This window comes from Diorhabda sublineata, chromosome 7, assembly GCF_026230105.1.
Source record: "Diorhabda sublineata isolate icDioSubl1.1 chromosome 7, icDioSubl1.1, whole genome shotgun sequence".
Taxonomy (NCBI): domain Eukaryota; kingdom Metazoa; phylum Arthropoda; class Insecta; order Coleoptera; family Chrysomelidae; genus Diorhabda; species Diorhabda sublineata.
This window is the reverse complement of record NC_079480.1, coordinates 13,316,990-13,335,247: the sequence shown is the minus strand read 5'-3', so window position 1 is coordinate 13,335,247 and position 18,258 is coordinate 13,316,990. Positions and strand designations below refer to the sequence as shown.

The 18,258-nt window shown below is 33.4% G+C and overlaps 1 protein-coding gene across 9 annotated transcripts in view; it reads right to left on the bottom strand.

Moving 5' to 3' along the window:
* The window catches only part of LOC130446232 (plasma membrane ascorbate-dependent reductase CYBRD1-like), an 85,510-nt gene that overhangs the window by 12,753 nt on the left and 54,499 nt on the right, over positions 1-18,258 (bottom strand). For all 9 annotated transcript variants that reach the window (XM_056782339.1, XM_056782338.1, XM_056782341.1 and 6 more), the window contains 3 exons: positions 16,415-16,638; positions 13,832-14,040; positions 6,893-7,062 (listed from right to left, as the gene is read on the bottom strand). In XM_056782339.1, coding sequence (XP_056638317.1) covers positions 6,893-7,062; positions 13,832-14,040; positions 16,415-16,638 — 603 coding nt within the window. The remainder of the gene's footprint in view (positions 1-6,892; positions 7,063-13,831; positions 14,041-16,414; positions 16,639-18,258) is intronic.

The window sequence follows — 18,258 nt, the reverse complement described above, 5'->3', positions numbered from 1 at the left end:
AGTAACCTTAACTCTATAAAACTTTTGGTAATAAATTTATTGTTTTATATGAACTTGTTTTTGGTTTATAGTCATTCGGAGGTTGAAAAAAAAAACGACCATTATATAACATTCTCGACTGGTAGGTTTGGTAAGCGTTGTAAAGAGCTAGCCAACCAGAATAAATATAGAAATCTTATAAACTTATTTATTTTTCATGATTGTCTTTAGGTGCTGTTCTCATCCAATGTTTTTAACCTTACATCCTGTGAATGTCGGGGATTTACTATGTTTTCAAAGTGTATGATCATTTCTCCGAATGTTATCTCGCCAAGTATCTCATCCACTTAACTCTTCTCTACTAAGCCCACGATTTCGGTTAATCTGACATTTTCACGTAATTAATTGTTTGGTGTAACAATCACAAAATATAACTTATATACCAGGTAAGGAAGTAACCACTCGGAGGGAAGCGTTGAAGCAAATCGCTTCTCTGCTCTAAACATTCTGGATGGCCGTAATAAAGTCACAGTGGCATTAATACTGGAGCTGGAGGATCGTAAAGACAACGAAATAACCAAACGTTAGATCGGAAATCTTCTACGTATTATGGTGTGGTAAAAGACGAGCTAAATCGTTTATATAAGAGCCATCGCCAAAATTCCCGGAAGGCCATAGACGAAGTTGCCCAAATAAGGTTTATAATGAATGGTTTAGAATAAATTCATGTTTGGAAAGCTTATACTCTCTCCTATTTTTCCACATATTCGCCGATTAGATGAATTTTTGCATGCGGTGTATCATCTTTATGCCTGAGTCGTACAACTCCACGCCACGCCACGATGATAGCTTATCTCTTCTCTTCGTTTAGCTATTCGTCGATTGTGAAGTATCCCCTCTTAATTGTTTCTTTAATTCAAGGATGATAATCATTGAGGGGCCGTTTCCGTACGTTTTTTAAAATATTATGAATGCAGGGCTTGTTGACATCAAGAATTATCTTGCTGAGGTCTCAAGTCGTCATTACCTTTTAGCAGTGCTATTTATATTTTTGAAATCACTTCGTTCGAAAACGATGGTCGGAGATAACGTTGTTCGTCATGGTCGTCTGTACGTCCATATTTGAAGACTCTGGACTATTTGCGCATATGTTGCACATTCATACAGTTTTTTCCATAAACCACACACAATTGGGAATGAATGTCCGCTGGAGGGACGTCTACACAAAAAAATTTGCGTAATTCGAACCTGGCGTCAGAATCAAATGGAAGCTCTATCTTTTAGATAAGAATGAACGTTGTAGACAGTTCGCCGAGACGTGAGCTGGAAGTTCGCCGAGGCGTCACCTGGGAGAAAGGGAGCCAAGCTACACGCCTGTCACGTCTGCAGGTTCGTGGTAACTAAAGACAAGTAAGATAGAGAAAGCCATGGTTCAAGACACGTTTGGTTTTTGGTGGAAGTTGACAGTGGAGTCCTTATATAACTGTCAATTAGAGAAAGCCATAGATTGAGACACGTGTGGTTTTTGGTTTTCTTATTTAATAGAAGAAGAACGAAGCTGGAAAATGTATCAACCATCATGAAATATGTATATCTATACCCAACTAATTAGTTTATATGCTTTTATTATTTTTTGTCCGATTTTTTTATTCACGTGGTTTCTAGATCTTAAGTTGTCTCTGGGGGTGTGAACAATTTTTATATTTATTCTTGTTGACTCACTCCGTTACTTTGCTTTATGTATATGTAATTATAATATTTAAGCGTACTAAAACGGAATTCGTTATAATCTGATAAGCGTTGTGTGAGGATTAAATGAGGAAAAGTCGTTGAAAATTAACCTTATAAATAATATTAATCGACCAATCGAATGTTGTAAAACAAATATAAAAATATGACGAGAGTGAAAAAAAGATGATTTCGTTGTTAAACATTAAATTAAAATAAATAAAATTTTAATTTAAGTTGTAGTTTTAAATTGAATTCAATTCGCTAGTTGAGTGTTGTTTATTTTATTTTAAACATTTTATTTACATTATTTATGTTCTGTACTCAGTTCTAGCACTGAAGCATTTTTTGGTGATAATTTTTTGAAAAAATTCCGATCATAACCCCCCTACCTGAAATGTATCTGTTTTGATTTGTAAAAAGGGGGGATTTTACGGTATAAACGTTGTGTGGCTATTTTTAAATACTTGAAGCTTTTTTTTTCGATTAATTCTTATGTTAACATCCAGTCAAAAATTGTAGAGAGCAAGATTAGAGCAGGCATTCGAGCTCAAAATGGTGTCAAACCTGCGAATTCTTTAATGCAGCTCCGATTTTCCTGAAAATTTAGAATTAAGCTCATCTTACCCTCAATATCAAGATCTACATGGCCGCAAGGTGTGCAAATTGTTTTTAAGCGGTGAAAACCACCCCTTATCGAAAAATACCAAGATTATAGTTTTTCCTACTTTTTTTCAATTCAAATGTTTTTCGTTTATGTATCATAAATATCTTAACATATTGTATAATGGGAAATTAAATTTTTTGAGGTATCAACCCTTAAAAATCTTTAAAAACTACCCTTTTGTTGAAAATAATATAGGAAAAAATTTTTCAACGATTTAAAACATTGCAATTTCATTTTTATTGTGAAAAATTCATAGCATTTTAATAAATTATATTTGGTTATTAGTTTTTATTATTCAACCCTTAAAAACTACCCCTTTACAGAAAATGAAATAAAAATAAATCTAATGACTTTCAACTTTTAGATTTTGCATTCTTTTTGGTATTAAAGTTTTTTGTATCTATTTGAAGTAATTTTTAATTGTCTATACCCTGTCATCCCTTAAGAACCACCCCTCTGATCAAAAATAAAAAAATAAATATATATACAGGCAACTTAGCATCGACAGAGAAAATCCGTACACCAAAATTTGAAACTTTTTCATATTCAATAATTCACAGAAAAAATTTCAAATTCTTATTTTTTATGTAACTCCTTTAATTTTGAAGCTATCACATCCTACAAAAAACCATTTTAAAGGTAATTTTCAGGGCTACAAGTGTACGTATGTTAGAAGGGCTTTTGACCCTCCACATTTTATTAATAAAGGGTCAAAGGGATGTGGATAAGCAATCCTCGTACTATAGTAACAGATTAATTTGCTTATACCTCCGTCAATTTTTATGCTACGAAAAAAAATAAAAAAAGCAGAATAATCGTCATAAAATTATATATAATTTGACTGTGTATTTTGTTTTTGTATCTTTTATAGTTATGGAGAAAAAATGAGCAAAACTTTTTTTTTGAAAAATCAAAAAAAAAAAATTATTTTATGGTCATTTTTTTCAAAATTATGCATTTCTAATCAGCCAAACTTTCAGAAGTCGTAAATAAGATCCAAATAAAGTATTTGGTACAAGGAATAAGTTTAATTTTGTTTTTTAATGAAATGGCATTAGTTTTAGTGCAATTTTTTTTAGTTTGAACTATTTTACATTACATCTTATTGAAATTGACTTTTGTCAGTGGCCATTTGAAAAGACTTTTTAAGTTCTTTAAAAAGTATCCTATGACTTTTTGATGAAAAATGTACCATTTCCCGTTATTTGAGGTTAAATGCTCGATTACGTAAAACAAAAGCCATTCAAGTATCTATAACTTGCTTTAGGTAGAACATTAAGATCTTTAAAAAAAGCTTAATTTCTTTGTTATTTTATAAGCTTTATTTTTGTTCATCACACTTTTTTTGGTAAAATGCATCATTACATAGTTATACGTAAAAAACTATTGAAAAAATCGTACTTTTCAATTGCAATTAACTCAAAAACTATTGAATCGGCAAAAAAACTTTATATGACATTTTCTACTGTAAATTTTCTTATCTTTCTATTACTGGGGTTATTTTGGGAGAAAAATTTTTCCACCCCCAAAAAGGATGGTCGACACCATGTAGATCTCACTTTTTGGATACACACATATTATCTGTCAAAATTTCAAATAAATCGGTTCTACATTAAAGAATTCGGAGGGGAAATGTTTGAATACCTGGCCTAATTCGTCGATATCGTCTTTTCATTATAATTCAACATATACAAATCCTTTCTCTAGATGTAGCAAAGGAATTAAATAATTATGTAAATGGATATAAACAAATTATTAAAAAACATTCACATACAGAAATCCTTGACTTTTAACTTTTATGGTATTAAATTATCAAGTTTACATTAAATGAAAGTTTTCAGTTGTGCATTTAAAGATTAAACGGGAGCATAAGTTCGAATATTCCGCTTATGGAGGAAGTGCGCTGGTTTCGTTAAAGATATCCTAACCAACACAGTGCACACCCCATAAATAAAATATCTGGGACTCACACTAGATAGTAAACTTCTCTGGAACAAACATGAAAAGAAGATAATCACCAAAGTCACAAAAACTCTGATGGTGTGTAAGGAGGAATTGATGTTGTAACCCAAAGATCCTAAGGTGGATGTACATGGAATTGTGAGCCCAATCATCACATACGGGGCAGTGGTTTGGAGTACTAGAACTAGTCTGAATACCACAAGGAACAATCTCTCAAAGGTATAAAGTCCGGCTTACTTATGTGCAACTAGGATCACGAAATCTTGTCTAACAGCGGCACTTGAAATGATTCTAAATCTCCCACATGAGTTAGAATGTTCAGAGACGGAATCATCCAAGAAAAACCCGTTCCTAAATAATGACAAACACTGGGGTATGTCTCAGGACGTTGCATAGAAAAAGTTTAACCTTGAGAAAAACTTGGGAACAAAACACCATACAAGAAATGAACAGAAACGCCATTAAATGGTATAAGGACGGATCTAAAACAGCAACCGGAACTGAATATGAATGTACGGGCCCAGAATCAAACACTCTGAAAGCATGGGCAGCGCACCAAGCATTTTTCAAGCAGATATCTATTCAATTGAAAAATGTGTTCAGTTCTATCTAGAGAAGAGCTATCGCAAACAGTAAATCATCATCCTGTCCGATAGATAGGCAGCCATTACTATCTAATATTATAAAATCCAAATTCTGATAGACTCGGGGGCAGAAAAGCCATTCATAAGACCCGAACCCTTGTGGTTTCAGCTACAGAAGAATTGAAAAACCATTGGAAAGGAAGGTAGATAGGAGCAAAACCAATTATTGGGACAACAAACAAAGGCTGCGACAGGAAAAGACTCTTCTGAGAAACTATAACCAGATAAAATCTACTGAATGTATCAACTTAAGTAAGACAATCTAGGAATGCTAACAGGAGATCTATTGCTAGACCTAGCAGATAATGCGGTGTGCAGATTTTGTTAAACAGAGTATGAAACACTAACAAACTGCAGAACATTGAACCTGGGAGCGCTTGAAATAGAAGACGAATTTAAAGCCATCCCACATTCTAGACTTTTTGAAAAGACTAGGATTAGGTGTAAACACTGGGTTCTCCAGTATCACAAGACAGTGGGACGCAATAGATTTTTCACAGTATATACAAAACCCCAAATCTAAATATACATATACATACAACGCAGTCTGTAGTAGAGGTTATATTTTGGAATTATCAGAAAGTACCCTTCATCGATTTTATGCAAGCTGAGACAACAATAAACTCAGACTGATATTGTGAAACATTGCCGTAATTGCGAGCAATGCACAATCGACGGAGACGACAACGCCTTCACGACAATGCTTTGCCCCAAATGGCAAACATAAGACCTTTTGAAGAAATTTGGGTGTACTTAGCCCCTATTTATCAATTCTTCCTCAATATAAATGACGCACAAGAGCGACCATGAAGTAGGAGAAGAGGTTACACGCTTCCTCAATGGATTGGCGGGAGACTTCTTAGACTTAGGGAATACAAAAGCTGAAGCTTGAAAAGTGTGGTACAAATAATGGAAAACAGTGTCAACGATGTATAAAGTGTAATTTGTAAAAAAAAAACTTCGTAAATCACGTGGAGAATTAGGATGAACTAAGAGACAAATTAATTTTTCAGTTCAATTGTGTGAATTGAGTTATTTTTTTTTTCTAAATTAAAAGAAATCTTTATTATATAGCGAGATACTAAAATTCTATTAATTGCTCCATTTCGAGTATTACTTTGATCGACTAATGTTATAAATAAGGTTATGTTATGTTAACCTATAAGGTATAAATAATTTTTGACAGAAATGTTTTTATTTATCCTTCATTTAGAAAAATAGTTTGCGTACACAGTCTCTCAACTTGATTCCACACCAAGTGCGTTTTGAACAACTAGTACCTTTCTAAAATTGAAAATTAATGACGAAAATTGTACTAGAAATAAATCAAGCATAACAGATAAGGAATTTAGAAATTGATGATCAGAAAACAAACCAAAGTTACTGATAATAATTGCAGAGAGAAAAAGCGACTAGGATGACCAGCTTCTGGTAAAAAACTGATGATTAAACCATGTAGATGGAAAATAGAGATAGGAATTTTCATGGGAGTGTATTGGTTAAGACATACAGAAAATAGGGCGTATTGGAACGAAATGACGATATAGTGAAACAAAAATATACAGAAAAACAGGATCTCAAGAAAATTTAACTTCGTGACTATAAAAAAAAAACGATTAGATTTTAAACTTATTAAAACTAACTAGCGACATTTATTAATAATTAGCTAGTTTCATGTAGCAAATACCAGAAAATATTAATATGTACTAGCTTATAAAGAAAATAAATTTACAGGAGTTGAATTAGACGAAGAGACAAACAAACCGATAAGGTCAAAACGAATTTCGCAGGTTATGGATTCAAGTAGAACGTAAAATGGATTTATACAAGCCATATTCTTCACTCGATACGTAATGCAGTGATAAATAAATAATCAATTAATATAATAAAATATTTTATTTGATATACGTACTTCAGTGTAAATATCGCTTTTTCCGTGAGTCCTGTAAGAGCTGCTGCTATAGCTAACATGAATGTTGTTAGTCCGAATGATGCGTGAATCGGTACGAGTGCTGCCCTGAAACCAGCTGTCGCACCTTCGCAACAAAGTAGTATCAAGAAGCTGAAGAAACCGACTACGAACTGTAATTAAAAAAAAAACATCATTTAAATACGTCAAATATGGAAATTAAAATCGCCTTTTATGTGATTGGGAGATCTATTGATGGTTAGTGGTACTATTTGAAATATATGTTTGTCCAAAACTTAAAATACTGTTCACTATGTCATATAATAGTCCAAATTTTCCTAGGTGATTAATAAGTGGATCAGAAGACGAACTAATGAATGAGTCTAGTGGATTAACGTTCTTCATGTTCAATAAACTGTCCAAATTTTACGTAACATTTTTGAAAATAGATATTTCTTAATCAGTTTATAGAGAATGCTGTCAAAAACAAATCTGTACTTATAATCAGTGATTTTTTAAGAGGTATAAGATTTTATTTTGAAAAAAAAACCACAAAAAAATTTGAAAAAATTGATGAAATCTTCATTGGAATCGATAGAACGTATAGTATAATTTAATGTTTGAAGATGATTTCAGGCAAATGTTGCTGGTTTATCCCTGTAGACATTAGCCTTAACATGACCCCACAAGAAATAGTCCAAATGCGTTAAATCACACGATCTAATGCGTCAATCGTTGCTGGTTTATCCCTGTAGACATTAGCCTTAGCATGGCTTCACAAGAAATAGTCCAAAGGCGTTAAATTACACGATCTAGTGCGTCAATCGTTGTTGGTTTAACCCTGTAGACATTAGCCTTAAAATGGCCCTACAAGAAATAGTAAAATGCGTTAAATCACACAATTTAGGCGGCCTATTGACTGGCCCCAAACGTGAGATGAACTGTTCACCGAAGGCGTCTCCCAATTTAGCCATTGTTACGTGTGACTTGTGGCATATGGCACCGTCTTGTTGAAATCACATGTCAGACATGTCCAATTGTTCCATTTTGGGCAAAAAAAATCGTCAATCAACAAGATAGCGCTTGCCATTCACGGCAACGTTCCGGCCATCTTTGCTTTTGAAGAAGTATGGCCCGATGATGACATAGGCCCATAATCCACACCAAACAGTGACTATTTCGAGATGCATTGGTAGCTCTTGCAATGCTTCTGGCTGGTCTTCACTCCAGATTCGACAATTTTCCTTGTTGACGTATACATTCAACCAGAAATGAGCTTCGTCGCTGAGCACAATTTTTCGATAATAAACTGGATCTTCCTCCAACTTCACCAAATGTTAGACGTTGTGGGAGATCGTGTTGCTTCAAATCTTGCACAAGAGTATCTTATAAGATTCTACACCCAAATCCTTTCGCAAAATATTCCACGTAGTGAACTAACAGAGGTCCAATTACTGCGAATGGCGGCGAATTGACATTTCACGGTCATCAGTAATATTGGCAGATACAATCGCAACATTTTCTTCGGTCCTCAGTGTACGTTTGCGTGTTAGTGGTTTTATGTCCAATAGTGTAAACTGGGTTCGAAATTTAGTCACAAGCTTCGGAATAGTTCCCTCAGTAGGCCGATCAAACTGCCCATAAATTGGAAGAAGTGCGCGATGCACTCTTTTAACCGAGCATGAATTTTGATAATAAAATTCAATAATTTGCAAGCGTTGTTCGTTCGTAAATCGATTCATGATTAAATTATAGACCAAAATGAGTTTGACAATGTCACAAGACACGATTCACGCGTGATCTGTCAAAAACAGTGTTGCCAAAAAGATACCAACCAAAAAATCACTCTTTACATTGGAAATTTTTTGCTACAGAGGAAATCTATTAAAATCATTGAATTTTTTACTCATCTGATTGAAGACAACTAATCAGGACAACATTATACTGAAAACAGATCCCATGGACTGGACGATTTGGTTGTTATACTGACGAAAATATTAATGAAATTATAGAAGTAAACATCAAACAAAAACAATCAGTTTACAGTAAAAAATTTGTATGGACTTTTGTAATGATAGAAAGTATCAATTGGACGGCGTAAGAATTGGTTAGGTCAAAACCATGTGGAACCTAACAAGGAAGCAGTTACAAGAAAAATATTATAAAGAAATGAAAGTTATTATTGTCCCATTCAAAAGCAAGCTGTCTGCAATTCTAAACGAAGAAAACTGCTGTAAAATGATAAATTTATCGAATTAAAATACCCCTGAAGGGCTGCGATGGAAATTCTATCACATAGCCGTGAATTGAGGAAGTTGCTCCTTACTTGACTGATTTTTTTTGTATCGAATCAAACAACGATGGTCCTGTAACAAATCGAGTTGAATATAACAACGTATTGTATACTAAAAGCAAATTTTCAATAGAAAACAACGACAGCCTCATTTTTCCTACCAAATTGTTTAAAAATTGATTTCAAAAAGCCCAAATATTAAAATCAACAGATTACTTCTAAGAATTGGAAATCCGACAATGATCACTCCAATAGATCGATCATGGTTAGTCGATTAGAAAAGTGGTGTACAAGAGCAAGAGCTTATAAAAATTTTGAGTCACAAAAATGCCAATTCAATACAACTCTACTTGAATATTGTCGAAGAAAAATTTTTATCAGCTATACAAATTGACACGTCTGGATGTTCATTAAACTTTTGTAATTGTTCTTTGGTTAAATGCACCTTCGCATAAATTCATTTGCTCTGTATTCTCCCTATAATTAGCAAAAAATTTTCTATCCGCACATTGATAAATGCTCAGGAATTTAATACCAACTTTCCCAAGCTTGTCGCTTACAGGCAACAGACCTCCGCTTACAGCATCGCTGTTTCCAAGCTTTCGAACGTTTTCATGGTGAAAATTTGGTTTTGACACATTTGTCTTGGTCCTGCCGGCGTCGGTGAATCGTCGTATGAATATTCGAAAAATTGCTGATGTACTCATAAATTAATTACACCAACTTTACTTAACATCGTAGATTTTAAGAATACATTCAAACATCACAACAACCGGACTTTCATTTCAATTTTCCGTGGAAAAGCGACTCAATATACGTTTATTTGTGAGTGCTATTCACGCACATTCTTAATTAGATGGCAGATCTAGTTGCCTCAGTGTAAGAAGAGGACCATGTATCATTGAAATCAATTTAATTTTATACCAATATCACGAAATTATCAAACTGTATGTATTTGAGCCCGAAATGCAACAGAAAAACTTTCCAACGTTCCAAGTTGATATTTTCTGCATTACTACTTTTTGTGTGGTATAATTTAAGGTCAAGTACTTCCCACGAAATTTGATATGTTGCAAAAAAATATTGGAAACGAAAAAAAAAATGATTTATACAAGGAGGCGGTACCATCCTTAAGTATCTAACGCCTCTCCAGAATGTTGAGTAATATCTAAACACATGATAAAATCCTTCAATTAAAGATTATGTAACTGATTTAAATTTAGGTTGAAGTTGTAATATCTACCAGATGAATTATGTTTTATACAAGTAGTTTAAAACGTCGTTCATTTGACTTTGATTCGATGAATTTGACGATATTATGTTTTGAAGTGAAGTACAAACTTAGAAATAATTTTCAGGTTTGTCTCAAGGCAGTTTTTGTTATAATAAATTGTTTTTCTGTTGTCCGACGAAAGGTCAATATGTTCTGAGTATGTTCACCATTAAAAATGTCAAAATTTATGATAGCGCTGTCAGATTTGACATATTCACATCGGTGTTGTCATATCTCGAAACTCATAGAGTATATCTGCAAGTAGCAGGTAAATACACAATAATAATACCAAATAACAGTGGAAAAAATTAAATTGATAAAAGTAGGCTTATGGCAAGGATCATGAAATTATAAAAGACAAGTGTACTGAACAGTAAAAAGAAATTGAAGAATTCCCAATGTCATTCACTATTTCCAACGATTCTCAATCTATCGCACGGCACTCATACCAAATTAAGAAATGAAAAATAATGTTTACTCCGTATAAAATTCGGTAACCATCTAGCAAACCGTCAGTCCAAGTGGACTCATCATCTCCACTGTTTACCAATGGAAACATCGAATCGTAAACATAAATTCATTTCTATTGGTCGAAGCTGTCGGAAGACGTATGTACATAATTTCTTCGAAATATTCCTGCCAGACAGTTTGCGATAAGCAGTGGTGTAGGAACGAAAACTTATAGACTTTTTTCGTCCCACTTGAGAACATTTTTTACCGTGCTACTTGTCATAATTACGCACGGCACTCATACCAAATTAAGAATTGAAACATAATGTTTACCTCGTATAAAATTCGGCAAACATCCAACAAACCGTCAGTCCACGTGGACTCATCATCTCCACTGTTTACCAATGGAAACATCGAATCGTAAACATAAATTCATTTCTATTGGTCGAAGCTGTCGGAAGACGTATGTACATAATTTCTTCGAAATATTCCTGCCAGACAGTCTGCGATAAGCAGTGGTGTAGGAACGAAAACTTATAGACTTTTTTCGTCCCACTTGAGAACATTTTTTACCGTGCTACTTGTCATAATTACGCACGGCACTCATACCAAATTAAGAATTGAAACATAATGTTTACCTCGTATAAAATTCGGCAAACATCCAACAAACCGTCAGTCCACGTGGACTCATCATCTCCACTGTTTACCAATGGAAACATCGAATCGTAAACATAAATTCATTTCTCTGAAGCTGCCGGAAGGCGTATGTACAAAATTTCTTCGAAATATTCCTGACAGACAGCTTGCGGTAAGCTTTAGCGTTGAATTTGAAGAAGTACGAAAACTTGGAAGAACGATTAACAATAATGACGAAATAAGATCAGAAATAAAAGAAAAAATCTCAGCAACTAAAAAGAGGGTATTGAAAAGCAAAACACGAAATAAGAGCACCACTATAAGTTTTGGTAGTAGAAGTGTGGCAAAATAAACACCAAAGTGTACTATTTCTAATATTTATTTCCGAGCTTTCTAATACTTATTTATTCAACATGGGGGAATTCATTAATTGTAAATTGAGGTGTCTTGTTTTTCTTAAAAAAAATAATCAAATCCGTGGTTTTAAAAATCAATATTCAAAAATAACATAAATGCAAAATGTTTAATGGACACCTACGAGGTGGATTAAAAAAAATGAAGTGTTAATCTACAGTTGCTTTATTCATTGGATGTAAAGCATCAAATAAAATGTGAATGCGAATAATTTAAATTATCTTAACAAAAGTTATTAACACGTCCCGAGTCCCGGTACGGTTCGTAGGTCACAGCCCAGTGACTTAGACCTTATTTTTTCATTAGACAATAAGTTTTTTTTGTTTCCGCGTCTCTTGAACAGCAACATCCTTAGTTTTTTTTTCAGTAACTTATATGCTACACTGATTTGAAAATCAGAAAATATATATTCTTTTTTATTATTCTTTTATAAAAAACAGCAATTTTCCTACACCATTTCAACGTCCTTATAAAAAAAGTGTTATAATTTACAGTTTGATCAGATAGATCTATAGATTTCACTTTGTCATAGTCGATCAGAGCTTGAGGCTTTACAACCCCTCCTGATCGTCTTTCAATGCTTATTGTCTCATCAGCATGTTCTACAGAAAGCATTAATACATGACGCTCTGGACTCTAGGGAAAGTTTTAGCGGTAAACTTTCTCTCAGTTATGGAATGTAATTTACCTATAATCCGCAATATCATTTGTACGAGGTCGAAATCGAAAACTCAATAAGTTTTTCTATATTAAATTCCGTACAACCTAGCTCAATCTCTCCAGATAATTTTAGAGAAATCACAACAGGTTTACACAGATTCCACAATTAAGATCAAATCTTATTCTCAACGGATAACTACTAATAACATTTTTATGAGAGAGAGTAAAATTTATTCGAACATCAAGTCAAGATTCTCCTCTGGTCTACTCAGACTCCTTTCAGCGTTATCTTCTCCATTCCGTTCCAAATATAAATGTTGTTTCTCAATTACCTTTCCTTATAATGAGCAACAATTTGTACCAATACCAAGAGGAAGAATGTACAGATCTGCAATCAATATTTCTATGTGAAGAGAATCAAGTCCAACCAAGAAAGAAGAAAACAGACTGTGTGACATCTCTACTCTCATTCAGTGACATGAATAGCTGCAAGCAAGTGCCTGTTCAGACGAACTTCCAACTCATAGATGTACTAAGTGAGAACCAATACATCGGTATGTTTTCAGAGCCAACGAAGATGCAACTGAATCACATCACAATTTTACATGACAGTTACCTTTTTACCATTCCACCCAGCTGCCAAATTAAAACCTCATTTGTGTCATATTTAAACGAAAAAGTTGCGATTACCCGCCCTAATATTGGAAGATATTACCAAAACCTTTTTCCCAAATATGAAGGTACAAAAATTGAAAATAGACAAAGTTCACCTGGATATACTTCAAGAAAAGAACGAAGATGATGGCAAAAAAAACATTAAAATCCAAATTTCGAGCAATCTGTCGCATAAAACCTTTAAATTATATTATAATACAACTGAGACGCTGCTGAGGCGGCAGAGTCCTTTATTATTTTTTTGCTTTTTCCATATTTTTCGCTCCTTGAAAAAATTTAGAATATTGTCTATGATTTATTATTTGATGACTGTTTCTTCGTAACGTTTATCGTATTTTTTTAGAATTTAATTCTCAAAATAACCATGAAAATGACGCTGTTGCTATTAAACAAATTTACAAACTCCCTTTGTATAATTAGTACGTAGAAGTACGAGAAATTTGTTTATAATAGCTAACTGCAATAATAATTATATGCTTGATTTTACATTGATTGAAGGTTAACTATAATGATTGTTTTAGACATATGAATCATCACTTACCTGTATCGCAAATAATCCCATCGTAACAAATCCTATCCAACTGTGCAGCGAGTAGAAATTAGCAATAGGAGGATTAGCTAGATTGTGAGAATCTAGTACAGTCAAAAATCCAACTGCTATACATGGGATAGCCAACGCGTGGAAAATCGTATGGAGAAGTTTTACGTATATTCTCCGGCAACATCTGCATATCCTGTACAAGAGTATGGCTGAAAGAGAAATAAGTGTTTTACACAAAGTTTCAATTTGCAGCTTCGATCTACGAGCGCCGTTTTTTTCAACCTCCGATAGGCTATAAATAAAAGACAAGTTCATATAAATCATTATCACCGAAGAGATTGAAAAATTGTCAGCTCGTTGAACCAGGTCATCTGAAACGACAGATTTGCGTCCCTGGGAGTTTGGTTTAAACAGGGTACCAGACGTGAACTGAACCCTTATTGTACCTCATTCGTTTTTTTCTGGAAAACGAAATTTCAAAGCAAAAACCGCAAAGGAAAATAAATTCTTTGCAAATAAAACAAAAGAAAAATAACATTTTTATAAATCTTTATAAATAATAATGGTAGTCAGATCATCGTTTGAACTAGAGTCATCATTTGATTGAATTATGAAGGGTTGTAACCTAACCACATAATCATCTTCTTATTTGATAACATCATGCAAATCATTACGGCCATCGACACCATTCACGCACAACACCATTACTCAAGAAGTTTTTCCCAGACACACAACTCATTACCCGATGGATTTCTGCAGCACTTTGGCCTTCAGCCTGTAAAAAACGAATCACACTTCGCAATTCACAATTGGCGGGAGCATCAATAATGGCGGACATGTTTACGTGGCTGTAGCACAACGCCGACTGACGCCTGAATGGCGGAGTGTATAGTGCGAGATCTTCGCAGTCGCCTACAGCGCATGTCCGTTTTCTTCTGCCCGCGTAGCGTATGCACCGAACGATCGGAGGATGAAAAAGAAACGGCCTCGTATTTGAATTTCGCGCTGTTATAAAATTTTTGACTGAAGAAACGTTAATGCCAACTTGTGCCCGTCACTTTTCAAAAATTAGAAAAAGTTGTTTCGCCGATGACGAGATTCAGAGAAGATGACCCACGTGCGGGAGGTTTCTACAGAAAACATTAAACTAGAAGAAGAAATTATTCTCAGCGCAGCGCAAAACCAAAGTCGATTAGAATCCATTTTTAGAGCTTTTCCGCGCGAAGAAATTATGTTTTTTTAATATCCAAAAAAGATTCCATGAAGTGGGCATCAGAAAGGAAAGAAACAAAAAAGTGATGGCTACAATATTTCGGGATTGGAGGGTACCCTTTTGATTGACTGAAGGAATCAAATTATCAACAAAAGGCGCGGTAAAATCAATCGAGGTGTGCGATTGCTTGATGATAATGCTCCAGTCAGCAATGATTCGCTTTCCCAAGGTTACTGTACACTAATGTGGATTCACAGAGATTGAACACCTACCATATAACCCTGATCTGACCTCTTCCGAATATTACTGGTTCGCAAAGTCGAGTAAAGTGGTAAAAGATTTGACGGGGACGATGAAATGACGGTGTACGAACATTTTAACTCTAAAGATGCATCAAATTTTCATAGTGGTCTGGAAACTTCAGTCAGACGTTCGGAAAAGTGTGAAAATTATTATATTATAATTACAATTTTTTTTGTATTTATGACCTTTATTTCTGTTAGGCTAAGAGCTCAAAGACTGTACTACGTGCCTTTGCTTTGATAGTTCGACCATCGACTTTCCAATCGAATCGTACAGTTTTGTCAAAATATATCTGCACTGAACATGCCCTCGGTCTTCATTGTCTGCTGTTTTCACAGTAGCAACGTGATTAATATCATCCTTGCATGTAATACCATGTCATAATACCATATTTTGAGAATGCGATCCATACAAAATTTTATAAGTGATATGTCATCATTATTTATTAAAAACAATTGTCCAACATCAAGGTTTTCCATTTATGACTATTATAGTTTGTTTTCTCGACTCCATCTTGTCCAGAAGTGCTAATATCATTTTTTTATAACGTCTCAGTCGGTCTTCCTCAACATAAGTAATTGGAGATTCGGGTACTGCTTCTATTGATATTTCAATTCAAGTCAAATCATTGGGATCAGGAAGAGGTAGTGAAATCAACACTACTGAGTGAGTAATGTTTGAAAATCATAAAAGAACAAGTTCTGGTTGCCTATCGTATAAAATGTCACTCAATATCTAAGCCAGAAGCTTTGTCAATAATCTCTTTATACTGTTCACTTGCAAAAGAGAGATTTTGTTCAGACGAGGACGTTATCGCAAATGCAGAAGCCTATTTTGAGAACAATGACAGCAACTATTATTTGGAAGAATTAAAAAGAATACAACATCGTTTGTTTAAGTATAAAGACCTGAAAGGGGAGAGAAATCCATTGAACAATATCTCTACAAGTCGCTAAACGCCATGTTATAATTCTTCTGACAGCGCAAAATGTGAAATCACCTAAACAAAAAGTTTGCCCTATTTTTTTTGTGTCTGCGGGGTTTTATAATAAATAAGTTCTACTTACAAAAGCCACTGAATGTAATGAAACCAGCTACCATCAGCACCGGATGTAAGTTGAATTCTTTAGCGGGTTCATCTCTCCAAGCAAATCCTCCTCGATATTGTATGACCCAAAACAATGTGAGTCCCAACGAACCGAGGAGGAGAATGCTTGCGCATACTACCACGAATGTGTATTCCAACCAACTACCGCAACCCCATTCATTTTCGTCTTCGTAATGCCTATGTCTGAAAAAAAAATATGAATCTGCATTTCTATCTAATGTATGTCGCAATAGTTTTGGCATAAAATTTAAAAGTTTTAAAATAGAAGTGTGTTTATAATTTAGTTGGACTATACCTGACATCGCTTTTTCCAAAACCAAAATATTTCTCGTTGAACAATTTACCGTGTTATAGCCGAAATTGAAAAAGCAATACAATGTCTGAATATCCCAGAAGGTGGAAAACCAAGAATTTTTACTCGAGAAAGAGCAGAAAGGCTAGTAAGAACAAAAGACGCAATCGGGATTTCAGTAAGAAAATTAGCGCATGAATGCCATACTTCAAAGAGTACCATATCGCAGGAATTAGCAAGAAATGATTAAAAACACCGAATAAAACAACAGTGATCTAAATTTACCCCAAATCAATTAGCACGGATACCAGAATTTTAATTTCTGTTACAATGTTCCAACTCGTGATCGTGGTTGTCATGAAGATTAGACAACGCGAGACGGAAGGTTATTCAGGTCGGGATTTTAGTTATGAAAATAGTTTAGTTTCTGAAAACTTGACAAAAAGTACTTTGGACGGTATTTAAAAGTGCCATCCATGTAAAATGTTACTGAATTTTTTGAACAATTTAAATTTATTTCAGATCCAAATGTAATTATATTATTAGTTAAATCATTGTTCAATAAAAAATATTCTCCTCGGTCAATTTTAGAATATCTGCATTATTTATAAAATTGTGAATTTAGGTTATGTAACTTATCCTAACCTAACCTAAAATATATTCAGAAATTCTAAGTTTTAATTTGATATAGTTTTCTAAATAAATTTCTCTCAATATTTAGAAAATAGACTAAAAGGTCATCAATTTGATAAAAAAACTTTGTTACAAAACATGAAATATAAAAAAAAAATGTAAAATCAATTATAAAGATTCAAAAATTCTTAGAACGAAATATAATACACGAAAAAGGGAATTTTTATAAATTGTTCACATTCATAAAAACGAAAAAGCTATAAATGATAAAAAGACCTAAATAACCAATTTACAATGTATTTTAGTAAAAAAATAGTTTAGTTTCTGAAAACTTGACAAAAAGTACTTTGGAAGGTATTTAAAAGTGCCATCCATGTAAAATGTTACTGAATTTTTTTAACAATTTAAATTTATTTCAGATCCAAATGTAATTATATTATTAGTTAAATCATTGTTCAAAAAAAATATTCTCCTCGGTCAATTTTAGAATATCTGCATTATTTATAAAATTGTGAATTTAGGTTATGTAACTTATCCTAACCTAACCTAAAATATATTCAGAAATTCTAAGTTTTAATTTGATATAGTTTTCTAAATAAATTTCTCTCAATATTTAGAAAATAGACTAAAAGGTCATCAATTTGATAAAAAAACTTTGTTACAAAACATGAAATATCAAAAAAAAACTTAAATTCTATTATAAAGATTCAAAAATTCTTGAAACGGAATCTAATACACGAAAAAGGGAATTTTTAGAAATTGCTATCATTCATAAAAACGAAAAAGCTATAAATGATAAAAATGACCTAAATAATTATGTAAAGTAAGGACTAAGGAAAAATTAATTAATAATAATAGAAAAATAATTAATATAAATA